The sequence below is a fragment of the Egretta garzetta genome, unplaced genomic scaffold (assembly GCF_000687185.1).
Source record: "Egretta garzetta isolate BGI_Z169 unplaced genomic scaffold, ASM68718v1 scaffold313, whole genome shotgun sequence".
Lineage (NCBI taxonomy): Eukaryota > Metazoa > Chordata > Aves > Pelecaniformes > Ardeidae > Egretta > Egretta garzetta.
Window position 1 is genome coordinate 2,576,657 of NW_009259063.1, and position 14,389 is coordinate 2,591,045.

At 37.4% G+C, this 14,389-nt stretch overlaps 1 protein-coding gene across 1 annotated transcript in view; it reads right to left on the minus strand.

Annotated features, from left to right (window-relative positions):
• OSBPL10 (oxysterol binding protein like 10) overlaps positions 1–14,389 on the minus strand; it is a 121,232-nt gene that overhangs the window by 74,785 nt on the left and 32,058 nt on the right. The window contains exons 3-4 of the mRNA XM_009635158.2: positions 10,190–10,365; positions 8,288–8,367 (exon numbers count right to left, since the gene is read on the minus strand). Coding sequence (XP_009633453.1) covers positions 8,288–8,367; positions 10,190–10,365 — 256 coding nt within the window. The remainder of the gene's footprint in view (positions 1–8,287; positions 8,368–10,189; positions 10,366–14,389) is intronic.

Sequence of the window (14,389 nt, forward strand, 5' to 3'; positions counted from 1 at the left end):
TATTCCTAATCCCCTGCTCCTCCCCCTAGCACTGCTGATATGACTGATCTGCCCCTCTAACTATTATCATATCTCCTTTTCTTTGGTCCTACCGCTTTCTGGTTTGCAAATAAATAAAAATATAGTGAAAAGTCTGATGAAAGGAAAACATAAGCTCTTAAACAATTAGTAATGCATGATGCCAATAATGAGTCAAGAAAACCACAGGCTGAAGCATCCCAAAAGGATTACAAATATTCTTTCCTGAGGCTACACTTTACCATTGCTCCAACAGTTTGCCTGCTAATAAAACGAAACTAATAAAAGAATAATAAAGAAGCTAATAAAAGATTCATTCGTAACTTGTGTTCGTCTTGGTTTTATGACCTAAAACTAGCTAAAGTACACTTAGCTAACATAGATTTGGGTTAAGATTTTTATTTTAGTAGACTGTCCATCTCCAAGATAAAAAAGCAGTATAATGAATGCTTCCATTTGGATATCAAAAATCCTAACAATTAAAATAATGTAATTGTAGAACAGTAAGTTCCAACTATACAAATGTTTTCATGACTCATTCTCCCTGGAGATTGCCCTTCCTGCTCACAAAGAAGCTGAAGTGTTTTTCACCATTTACCAGAAGCAAATTGTTTTGTTTATTTTAGAAAGTATATGCAATGTTCCAGAGATCAATAAACTAATTTCTGAAGTGAATTGTCATATTTGTTTATGGCTGATAATCATCATTTTCACAGGCACTGTGCCACAGATGTTTTCTACAGAATAATAAATACCGAAATGACATTCCTTTACTCTTCTGCATATATATAGCACAGAACCAATCCCTACGTGCAGCTTTAGAGCAATGAGAAGTCATACACTATCAGAAAGTAATTACAATTTTGAGACACCACCATTCAGTATTTTCATTCCCATCTACTACTTTTTCAATGCATCCTAGTAAACAAACACTGAAAAAAGGAAAAATATGGACAGAGGTCTATTTAGTTTATGCGTATGATCATTCACAAATATTAAAATGCAAATGATTGAATATACATAACATCCAAACTTCAGCATTGCAAAGGGACCAGCTTCTGATATGCTTTGCACGTTTGTGTAAAGCACCATCTACAGTACTAACTTTTCTGACAGAATATTATAGTGCTTCATCATCTTCAGTCAGGCAATACATGTGTCTGCTTTTAAGCAAAAGACTATGATTTTCATTGTAAAATCTTTTCTTTCTCAAGAATCATTTGAGCAAGCTCATGTTCAGTCCTAAATATATTTTTTTCCCATTTCTGTAGAAGGATTTTAAAAGCAAAGAGCTGTGAGCAACTCTTATCTTCATGCAGCTTCCAAAGAGAGGAAAAAAGGTGTCAAATGCACACATAGCTACAGCCAAACACTGCTTCCTCCTCAGCCTTGCCACTGTAAGGATTTCTAAAGCATGTTTTAATTAGAAGCATCATTCTTTAGTTGACTTCTATAGGTCAGGGAAGAGAAAAGGAAGCAGACAAGCATACCAGAGGAGGGAAGACTAAGTGAACTTGCTCAAAAGGAAAAGCAGTTTGATGTGCATAAAAGAACCAAAACAACACTCACAAAGACTTGAAACTTTCACTAATCTGGCTTTATGGAAACAGTTCTCATGCAGATGTCAAAAATACCCAGCGAATAATCCATTTAGAAATGTAAAGGTATCTCTGTAGGCATTCAATTAGTAAGGCAAGAAGAAACCTGATAAGCCTTTCTGACCAGCAGAAAAGGACATGGGGGTGTTGGTTGACAGCCACCTGAACATGAGCCAGCAGTGTGCCCAGGTGGCCAAAAAAAGCCAACAGCATCCTGGCTTGCATCAGGAATAGTGTGGCCAACAGGACCAGGGAAGTGATTGTGCCCCTGTACTCGGCACTGGTGAGGCCGCACCTAGAATACTGTTTTGTTTTGGGCCCCTCACTACAAGAAGGATATTGAGGCGCTGGAGCGTATCCAGAGAAGGGCAATGAAGCACCAGTCCTGTGAAAAGTGGCTGAGGGAACTGGGATTGTTCAGCCTAGAGAAGAGGAGGCTGAGGGGAGACCTTATCGCTCTCTACAACTGCCTGAAAGGAGGCTGTAGTGAGGTGGGTGTTGGTCTCTTCTCCCAAGTAACAAGCGATAAGACGAGAGGAAATGGCCTCAAGTTGCGCCAGGGGAGGTTTCAACTGGATATTAGGAAAAATTTTTTTACTGAAAGAGTGGTCAAACATTGGAACAGACTGCCCAGAGAGGTGGTGGAGTCACCAACCCTGAAGGTGTTCAAAAAACACGTAGACATGGCACTTCGGGACATGGTTTAGTAGGCACGATGGTGTTGGGTTGACGGTTGGACTGGATGATCTTGGGAGGTTTTTTCCCACCTTAATGACTCTATAAAACTGAAGAAGGGCCATCAAGGTCTATGATAGCCATTATTCCAGCTGTGTAGAAAAATTACACATCTGCCTCATAATGATTTGATAAAAGTGTTGACCTTTCAGGCATAACTACAGGTGTTGTTTCACATTACAGCTAAACTACTACTGCAGTTGCCACTGAAAGGGGCAGGTTTGGACTTTTTTCTCCACCACCTCTCCATGCTGGCTCTCAGGCCCATTTGACCTCATAAAGAGCCTCTCCAGGGAGTTAAACCAGAAGAGAAACAGAGACATAGACAGATATACAGAATTTTCTGCTGATTTAACTCCCTAAACTGCTTTTCTAAAGGGCTGGATGATGGTTATTAACAGGCACCAGGAGCACTGCTAGAGGGGAAAGAGAGTCACTCACAGAGGCATGCAGTAATCAGGCTGGCTCAGTTTTAAATACAAAGCCTCAGACTAAACCAGAGAAAGGTTACGTTTTGGCCAAATTCACTTCAGCCATCCTCCATCCAGGAAGAAGAGAGCAGGGCTTTACCACCAGGGACTGCTGGAAGCAGAGTCCAGCTTCCCCTACTTCAGTGCTCACCAAATTCCTCAGTGAGCTGGTCAGGTAACTAAGTCCTTTTCACTAGGATGATGGTTTTTCTGGTTTTGATGCCCAAGCTACCACAGGACCAGAAACACAATGGAGCCCACACAAAGGGTGGCAGAAGGAAGGGAATTGGACTGCCATTACAACTACAGGGAATCAGCAGATGAGTTCAGCTGAAATATGAAACCACACCACCCCGTTTTTAGCAGGACACTCATGCAGCACCAAACCAGAAGCTGGAGCAAGGGGCAGTCTATCTCCTTATTCTAGCACAAACCTAAGTTGAAAGTTACCATCTGAGCAAAAATTTAAGACAGAAGCTACTTCAGAAGGTTTCTGTTCCCTGCCACATTCCTGATACACACTGAGAAATACAAGGGTTATTGCCAATCCAGCAACTGATCCACACGTTGGAATTAAGAGCTGGTATAAAACCCCATGTGTTTGTTTTTAGCAGTGCTTTTACAGCCACCATCATTAAACAGTCAAGGAAAAAGAGGTATGAAACAGAAGAACTAACAAGCTTGTGGCAATTTACGTGTATGAAATTATGCTTGGAAGTTACCACAAAAATTATGCATAAGCCTACTACTTCTTGGAAGCATTTGATATCACTGAATTCCAATTTGACTAATGCTTTAATGAAAACTTGTACAATAATATTCACTTAGAATAGTCTAAAAAACCAGCAATCCTATCCAGACATAGAAGACTTTTTCCAATACAGTGTGATTTGGCACTCTGTGGAGGTAGAGCAATCTGTAATTAAGCAAAATTAGACTTGTATGGGAATACCAAGAACATTAAGACTATCTTACAGCATGGGAACTATTTGCCAGAGAACATTATCCTTTTACTGCTTTTTTATCATTACGATGTAAAATTTAATTAAAACAAAGTGACAGACTTAGCTTGTGTTACATCCACTTGTTAGCTATATAACTCACCTTTGGACCATTCATTAGAATACAACTAAATTTAATCATTAGTATACAACTTTTTTTTTTTTTTTTAATCACTGCTCTGCTTAATTTCCTCCACCACTCCAGCCCTCAACTGAAGCTTTAAAGAGAGCAAGTCATACAGTAGCATTTTGAAGCAGGCAGTAGCTCTCAAAAAGAAAGGAAACCAGTGCTTATCTGGATCCAGTGCAGGAAGAAGGAATGCTCTCCTATAAATATTTCACAGAAACAGTGACACAGCTTTGAAAAACACTCTCCAAATTCTCATGTTTTCCTGTTAATCTCCTTCCAATAATATCTAGTCAAGATTTCAAAACAGTGTTCTCTCTCCAATATAAAAGACCTGTAGCCAAGAGTTGCTTCACTGGTATTCTTGGGAGCCTTCCCACTGTTTGCCTGGTTATTCCATTATTTTTCCCCAGTTAACTTATATCCCACTTGCGTAAGATAAAGCATACCCCTCACTGCGTATTTTACACTTCCTATTCCACCTCCTTCTCAAGTGTACAACTCCTAAAAAATAGCTAGATCTGCCTCTCATCCTTCCTGTGAAAAAGGTGAGGTTAAGCTGTAGAAGAAGCTGGGAGCAAACGCTCAGGCTCCAACTTTCCAGATGCAGAAACATGCCTGTTCCCAGCAGAGAGCGAGCTTGGATTCTGTTCAAACTCCAGAAGCTTAAAACAGATGAAAATCTATCTGCCTGTTCATGACAGCACTATGAGACAGACATTTTGTGGTTATCACTTACTACAGCCCTTGAAGTATAGGGAGAGGAGGAAAAAGAGAGATCCAGTCCCACTGCCAGTAGAATAATAAATCACATCATGACAGTACTATCAATGGTGGGGCTATTTTAACTAAATCCAAAAATACAGATTTTGTCAAGTCCTCAGTTACACAAAAGGAATTCAAACGTGTACTCTTCTCCGTGTCATTACAGATCTTCCTATATAATTTCAGTCCCTAACCCCAACACAAAAGAAACAGGAAGGTGGGTAAAATAGCAGCATGCTATTTTACATAAATTTAAAATATTTTTAACAGCATGTTTCCACTTCCATGCTAATAATTATTATATTAAAAGTACCTTCATCTACAAGAGACAGAAAAAAAAATCACAAAGAAATGCAGCAGTTCTTGTTTCCCTTACCTCCTACCAGGCAGTGGTTTTGAAGTAAGAAACTCTGAGGAAAAGAAAAAAAGAAGTTATAGAAACGCTTCTTTTTTTTTTTTTCTAGTTTCTGGATTCTCTGTGAAGCATGACTCCCTTGTAACCAATACCTGATCTCCAAAGTATAATCATTGTAGCATTAAAGTTTTTTGATCATTTGCTTTTATACAGAAAAGCAGAGAGAAGCTTTAAAACTTACTTGTACTCTTGGATAATACTCTAACCCTGAGAAGATAGGAGGGTAAAAAGGAAAAAAGTATACTGAAAAACAAGAGACAAATCTTGTCAAAAGAACGATTCCTAGGAACAGGTTAAGCACGACATTGCTTCAAGTACAGTACACTTCTGGAATAGAATCATAGAAACATTTGGTTGGAAAAGGCCTTTAAGATAGATCACCTAGCCCAATCGTACCTGTCTCTAAGAACATGTCAAGTGAAAAGTGACCTATTCTGATTTTAGAAGTAGACTTGTAACACAGAACCAAGAAATGTATTTTAGTTTTCTTCAACATTTCTATTTTACACTAAATGGATCCCAGCTAATTAAAATGTATGACTGGCTGTACCAACCAAAATGCATCCATACTCCATCATCCTACGCCAAGTTTCTGCAACTGACCAGTCTTCCAAGAAAAATGCAAGAACCCTCCTCCTGCTGTTTGAAATAATCTTTCGTTTGGTTCCTCAGTTAATGTACGGACACCACCCCTCAGTCAAGGAAATCTTTTTATTTCCTTGCACGATGAGCCTAGGAACCAGAAGAAAGCCACAGCAGTGGTAAGTCACTATGCAAGGGTACAAGAGCAAGAGAGATGCTCACTATTCTAAGTCCTTCCTGTTTCTAAAAGTTGCACGTTAGATCTTCTGGGACAGACACTGTCTTTGTATTTAATAGCCTCTCACTCATTTAGTCAAGACTTTCTAATAATATTTTGCTTTTCAAATACTTGTCAAATCTATATCCACTTTCGGCATCCAAAGCATCCCAGTTTTCATTCATCTCCTTTTATTCTGAACCTGTTTTCAGCTCATTTTCTTTGAGGCTCCCCCCTACCAATATTAACAGCTAGCTAATACTTCCTATTCAGCCACTCCAGAGCACTTAACACTATACTTCCCTGATTTGCCCTTTCCTTTCCCATCATAAGAAAAATACTCTGGTGTAGCCAAGTTTCGTCACGTGGAGTTCATTCTGTACAGAATAATAACTAAAGTGGTAAAGGGTACTTTCCCCCACTCCAATGTTTCCGTTTCAGAAATGGAAGAGGACTGATAAAAGTATTCAAGATAAGTATTTGACAGAGTTACAGCAATTTAAGTATTTTCCCTTTTGTTCTCTGCTTCTTTCCTGCTAATTCCTAAAATTCTATTTGCTTTTTTTGGACCATTAATAATTGCTGGACATTTTAACTGTTATAATACCAAGATTTTTCTCTTGACATACTTATTAATTCAGAGCCTACCAAAATATGTAGATGCTACCAGTGCAGGAGCTCAACATGAAGAGGCAGTATGAAAAATTCTGAACATAAATTATTACTAAGTGCAACAGCTTTTACCTAAGAGGAAAAATGATCCAAACTTCACTTATACAAAGATCAGCTTCTACTCATTTACTGCCACTCTGGAATGAGGTTTTGGCATTAAAATAGACACCTCTACAGAATTATTTATCAGGAACAGGCAAAAGAAGAAAAACAAATCCAGTATTAAGAAATATTAGCAAACAAATAGAAAAGTAGAAGTATAAGAATCAATCTTCCCTTGCACGAGTCTCTGATATCATATATACTGAACAACAGTTCTATGACCTCGTCACAATACATTTTAGATGCTAAACATTTAAATGGGTTCAAGAAGTGACCAGAAAACTTACTGAGGAATAATTCATTGATAGCAATTGAGTATAAAGTTACCGTATCTATCTAGTACAGGAAGTCCCTGAGGTGCAAATCAACAGCAACTGGAAGAACATTCTAACCAAGAAGAGTTGCACCTTTCTGAATAGTCCTGGGCTGCAGCTCTATAAAAGCCATATTTAATTGTCATGCATAAGAATTGAAAGAGTACCGAAACATGGAAATTACTGTTCTCCTTCAAAAAGGGTTTTAATTACACCATAACTGCTTCCTGATAAGTCCACATCACTCAAAAAGAAGAAAAAAAAAAGTTGTTTTCTTTTACTTCACACACTTCAGTGAACGCCAGTCTCCTGAAAATACTATCCATCTTTTCAAAGTCCAACTTTCAAAGATACTCAGGATCATGACTTTGACTGAAGTTAACATAAGACTGATATTCTCAACATCTTGGGGCAGGGAGGAATCCTTTCTGCTTGCAGTTATATGCTTTTTTTTTAATACAGCAAACAATTAGTCATGAGGAAAGCGATCTTTTTCATTCATGTAAAGATATCAATAGAAGTGCTTAGAAGACTGAAGGGCTTTTTTTTTTTTGTGACTAAGAGAACACCAAAAGCACACATAAACTAAACACAATAATAACTTATTTCTAATAGGGTTGTTTGTTTTTAATACCTTCCACTTTCAAAGTGCATTCTAACTTAAACAGATTCATGCAATTTCTATTTGGAGGCAGGGGACAACCTCAACTCATCATTCTACTGTTTTTAAAGTCCAAATGTTTTCTTACCTGTCCAAAATACTTATCTGTTTGAGGACAAAAATTCTGACATCACTTCCAAAGAGAAATAAATAATATAAATCTTCATATTATGATCTCTTTCAGATTTGGTAAGAAGTTGAAGACTGACTGCTGCTAACATCTACATGAAACTTCTATAATAAGAGCCATTAAATCTTATAAAATGAAATAAAACTAGTATCAGTTAACACTTTTAAATATTAATCAGGACATCACACAGGTTATTTATTAATAAACTATTGATTCAGCCACTCAATTAACCATGTATTGACAGTATCCAAAATACACTTCATGAATTTCTCACAAATATGACAATGTTTAGTTATTAAGGTTGCCCAACTGACTTAAGCCTGCTCTAGTTCATGAGGAATGACAACTTGCTGCTTTTCTTCATAAACCTCTAAACATCAAGCCACCTAACTACAGCAGCCAGTCTATCATCCAGATCACGCTGTCCTTCACCTACACCACTTAAAACATAATACTTACTTCTCCCTCTTAATTATTTACCTTAGAATTACCTTCCTTGTGATGTTTGGCACAGGATCGAAGCTGAGTTATCCAGTATTGTTTCTCCTTTGCATCAGAAGCTAGAACAGAAACAAGAAAATGCAGGGAATCACACATAAACCGGTATTCTTTTTTTTGCATAAGAGAAGGTGATGGGGGCAGGAAGGAGGGGGGAGAGATTATTTATTTATTATAAATAATTATAGAGATTATTTATTTATTATTTATTTATAGGACACACTATAAATTCTAATTTACACTAATTAAGTATGTGTAACTTCCTCAGCACAACACATCTAAACCTCAACTTAAGATGCTGTGGCCTGCTGGAAGACATAACCATGAAGAAGACTCATAAGCTTATCTCTTCCAAGTATTATTAAAAGCAGAATTACCTCAAGATGACTTTTTTTTTAAAAAAAATTTTTAATCCACTTTTGTTTTACTTGTCTCTCTTTGTGAAGGACAGGGGCCACACTATAGCATTTAATCAGTAAAACCTCTAAACTCAGGCTGTCAATCAGCTACCAGACAAGCTACCAGTTCCCCAGATACTTAAGTGCTTCTGTTTTCATGTAGTTCAATTAAATCTCTCTTTAAACCTGTATTCACATGTGACTTAAAGACACATGAATGAAAACCACAAGTTCCTCCATACATCTTTAAAAAACGGCTTTAAAAATTATTGAAAAGATTGTCTGCAGTCTGTATCAGGTGGCTCCTGCGTAATATTAATAAGTGTATTTAAGAGAGAGGTTTGGTTTTGTTATTTTTAAACAAACCGCTGCTACAGTAATCCTAATTAAGAATACCAATACAGAGTGGGTAATTTCAGTAAATATTTTCTCTTACTTCCTCTGCTGTTAAGTATCTCAATGGTTATTGACTCAGCATAAAAATTATTCACTGATTTGAATCAAATTCATAGATCTCATTAAATTAAAAGTAGCATATTGTAAGTATTTGATAATCTCAAGTGATTGGCAAAGCATCATAATGAAACCACAAGTGTTTGTCATTTCTAGCTGTGCATATTCCAAAATATTTTAAGAGAAACTCTCCCTAGTTGTTCCTGTGTTTCAGTTCTATGTATAAAACAGCAACACGCTGTAACACAGGGCAGTCCTGCATACTCTGTCCTGCTAGCCAACTGATAAACTGAGGTCAGAATAAAACTAAAATAATTTTAAACTTTTGCTATACTTCACTACATGTCACTTTTTCTTTTAATATCTGTTTATTTTCTGATAAACTATTTTGACAGGAAAGTATCCAGATTAATCAACCATACTGAAAATACCTTAGAATCAGAATACTGTTCTTCAAATAAAAAAAATAAAAAAAACTTAAAAAAATAAATAAATAAACTCTTACATACCCTACATTGTCTTTCTCACATTTGGGAGCAAGCGAAGGCAAAATTTTATGTTAAAGATGCATTCAATTATTCCAAGACTAAGTAGAACAGAGCATTTTAACAGCCTTCCACTGGCATTTTTCCCCTCTCCAACCCATCAGCAGATTCATTACTGCACATTATCTGCAGGATGGTGGCAGGCAAGAACAGTACTGGAAATGAAATGCTATGCTGTGGACAGCAATGAACACAGCTTTTTCTTCCTTTGGAAGCAAACAAGATATACTGTACAATCAAAATGCCACAATAACAGCTTATAGAAGGCATCTTGAGGTATCTTCCAGCACTGAAAGTCTATATATTGTAAATTCACATGTATTTAACTCCAGATTACTGTTCCACTGTGTTTTATAATATAGTATGCAATAATATAGCTGTATAACCACTACTTTCTGATAGTACAGGGAAGTAAAAGAGAAATGATATATGAGAGAAGTGGCACAGAAGCAGAAGAAGAACAACTCAGTTGGCACTTAGGACTGTACCTCTCAGCTTATACATCTCTCCATTAGCAGAGTAGACCACCATCATATGTGGCACTTCATCACTGGGCGATATTATAGCTCCAGCTAAAGACAAGGTTCCTCGTGGCTTCTGGTTTTTACTTTGTTCATTCACGAAATACTGCAGAATCCCTGTCTCAAAGTCCAGCACAAAGTACCTGTGCAAAGAGATTGCAATCATATAGTATTTCTGTTAAGAGTTTTTCATGCATTTAGTCAAAGAAGAGCACAGACTGACCTTAAATCAAGATCATAAACAAACAAATGAGGTTAAAGTTGTTTTTGTAGTAACTCAACTTTGTAAGGTACTGTTATTTTGATCATTAGATTTGTTTTTTTAAGGACATGCGTGAGCTATTCTTTTACTCGTGTTCCTTTCAGATTAATGGTGAGGTTCACACACAAGACATAAAAGCAAGGAAGGGAGTTTTAAATTGAAGAGGTTCCACTGAAGAAGTATGAGACTGACTCTTTGGGGTTTTTTTGGCCCCTCCCCCTTTTTTTCCATTTATAATCTTGAAAGACATGCTAATTCCCCACAACTAGTCTTTTGAAAAGGTGACACTGTTTTTGCAAAGGGATGAGCACAATTAAAGAGAATTAAACATTCAGTTCCCAATAAGTACTAGGTAGGAATTATGGACACCCACGTACAAGAAAATAATTAGGAGGAGAGAGAAGTAAAATCTAAATTCTATTTGGTCATTCCGCTAACAAATTCTAACTAGGAAAAAACATTTGTACTGCTGATCATATATTTAGGATTAGGAAATACACAGCCAGTGAAAAATCAAGTAACCACAATGATTTAAAAAAAAAAAAAAAAAAAAAAAAAAAAGAAGTATTCAGAATTACAGTACATTCCGGAAAAAGAAGAAGGGAAGCATAGATGGGTGGAAAGGAAAAAAAGAGAGAGAGTAGTAACTCTGCCTGAAAACTTTTCCAGGACTTTATTTTCACGTGTAAGTGACACAACTGATGGATTAAAGAACCTAATAATAAATGGAAGGTACTGAGTTTGACAATGATCTAATTCCTACATTGGTTATTCTTGGATTGCTTTTGCAGGATTCTGCGGAAAGCCTCAGGAAATTGAAACAGAGAAAGAAAATGCTTTATATAATAAAACCAGAATACATTTAGAAATAAATGGATTCAGAATAAATCAGAGTTCTTATTCATATTTAAACTTACTAAGCCAAATAACATTTCTTGTTTGTAGGTTGCTAAAATTTTGCTGCAGTATAGGTCTGCAGGGACAGGAAGGGGCAATGAGCTCCTCTCACTAAAAAGAAAACAACTTTCCCTAAGCCATTCCACAATAAACCAACTGCAAGATCATACAAACAAAAATAAACTAATTGTATTGTCCAAATGCACTAAATCAAAGTGAAGATGTTTCGAACTTAGTGTGTAGTCACAAGAGTAGGAAACTTTTTTTCCCCCCAAAGAAACCTATCTTTCACAACAGCACAGATCTTAAATTCCATTCCCCTGTGAAGATCATGTATGCTATTACACAAAACAATTATTTAACACTTTAATTCTTTGCCAAGGAGACAGCGACTTCTTGGCTTACAAGAAGGACAGTTAGCTGTGACTCACAACAGACTAAGAGTGAAGATGACACAAATGCAGGTTACCCTCTTAGCTTCTACTAAAATAAAAACCAGCCCTAACAATCTGACTAATGCCACTAACATAGGCATTTGGAATGCATATTATTTCCTATTGTTCCTCTAGGTAGGATTAGCATAGGTGATACGAATTCGTGTACAATATTTCAGAAACTGTGATTAATTAGACTTCTGTAGCTTTGTATTGCCCAAATTTGCTCAAATTACTACTCTGAAAGTGGCATTTTGTCTTAGGCCTTTTTCAGCATCCCCATATGCAGAACACCTCTAACCTTTCCCATCATAGAATATTTCCAGTGTTGTCTTCACAGAGGTTCTTGGTGTTCTTGCACTCACCTCTTTATTCAAGCTACATAAACCTGGACTTGATGCAAGCAATCATCGCATAAGATTTACAGAGCTTTAGACGTTTTGCTTGGGCAACCTTCCTTTGCCACATTTATGCATAACTCTACTGCCACTGCCTCCACACCAGAACAAAGATCAAATTCTCTTTAAATTATTCACAGATTAACATCCCCTGTCCCAATTAATTTTAAGCTTCTGCCCTGACTCCATCTCCCACATCTCCCATAAGTGCCTCTGCATCCCTTTCCTCACTGAAGAAATGGAAAGCCTCCCCCTTTTGTTATCGTGAAACACATCTCTTCACTGCCTCTCTACAGAGTTTACCTTCACCACAAAAAAAGGACTAGAGAGATGGCAAGCTGAATGCTAACTACCACAATGTTTTCAAAGGCAGTGTTAAAAATAAGGGGGCCCTAAATGGAAATTGCCAAAATTTCAGAAGATTACCGTATTGACTTTTATTACACCAGTCCATAACCTTCCTGTTTTGTTCAACTTTTATATTTTACAATACTGCTCTCCCACCTACAAAACATTTTTTCTCTTCAGGTTGCCTAGTGGGGAGAGATGATGCACTTAATTGCAGGTGAAAATAGCAAAATTGGAAAACATACAAAAAAAAAAAGTCAGACTTGCACATTCCATAGTAAATTTTCATTTTGCTCATTCTCAGTTTTCCTTGTCCATTTTAGGAGTATCTGTTACATATTCAAGAGAAAAAGCAGAGCACTAGACAGAAGCCATGCCATGCCCCTGAGAAAATGATACAGTAGTTTGACCCTAGAGCAAATGTTTCTCTCTGTCCAACTGACAAATTTTCAGCAATCTCTTTGGGTTTAGCAACAAGTCTAGGCTTTATATGTAGCAATGTCCATTCTGAGCCTGTACCATGCCCATTACATTTCATTATCCTTTTATCGTTCAGGTACAAATCACTTATTTCAGCCTTTGTTATCAGGCCATCTTTTATCGATTACTACCTTGGAAGTCATCATTGTGGTTACTGCAGTACAGCTCTACAATTAACAAAAGGAGGAACAACAGTAAAAAAAGGGGGAGGGGGCAAGAAAAATCATCTTTCCTTCTCCTATCAAGACCAAAGGATTTGGAGAAAAAAGTTCCTCTGAGTCTATTAGAACAGAATCTATTAAGTTACATAAACACTACGAGCACTTCAGCTCAGAAACTTCCATGCTAGACCAGCAAAGCACTCCCAGAATGACTGTAAGCTCCATAAAGATGTGCTTTGTGCTGCCATAAATCTACCCCAGGGACAAAAAACAGCCACTTGAGTTCAGAATACACCTTCACCAGCATAATGACATCTGAGAGCTGCAAATCCACATACGCAGAGACAGCATCCTTCCACATCCTTGTCATCACAGCTACAGCAGTAGTGTTAGCTTGACCTTCTTGTCAACCATGATCTATTTTATGCATAATCTCAGAAAAACAGAACATTATCATTGGCCTTGTACCTTCAGTTTTCAGTACTTGTGATGACGTCTCAGTTGCCTGTAAAAGCACACAACATGTTTCCAGTACAACTCAAGCAGTAATCTTATGAAAGAAAAAAGTAACCAGTTCTCGCAAGCCTTCACATCACTAGCTTCAAGTATGTTGCCTTCTTTGTTGTCCCAGATGAATCAGCTGGCATGTCTGCCAACTTTGAAAGTCGTAAGAGAAAAGAGAATTACCTACAGAAACGTTAAGTCCCAACTGCCCAACAAAAACTGGTCGTGCCAACAAAAGTTTTCCTGTGACTCTGGATAGCTCAGGAAGTTTTCACAGTCATCCTGACCGTGACACTGTTCACGTGACACGGAACTAAGTATTTGCTTTTCAAGAGTTACGGTTTGATGGGCAACTCCCCTCTTCACCTTTCACACAGTGGTATCACAAAGATAGAACCGCGCAGACAACTATAGTCTCACAAGAGAAGCAGGGGGATAACACACTCTGAAAACTGCTAAAAGGATAGGAAAAGCCACGAGAAGGAGTAAGGAATTAAATGTCAAATCAAGCAGCAGAAGACTTCATACAAAGGAGGCCGGGGATTGGGAAGAACAGAAAGAGAAGAAACAGAAGCAGCTTTCAAAAAAATTTTCTTGCCTCACAGACCGAGTGATGACCCAGTTCAGACCATCACAAAAACACAGAAGAAATGGAGACCAGCTTCTTTCATTAACCGAGGATG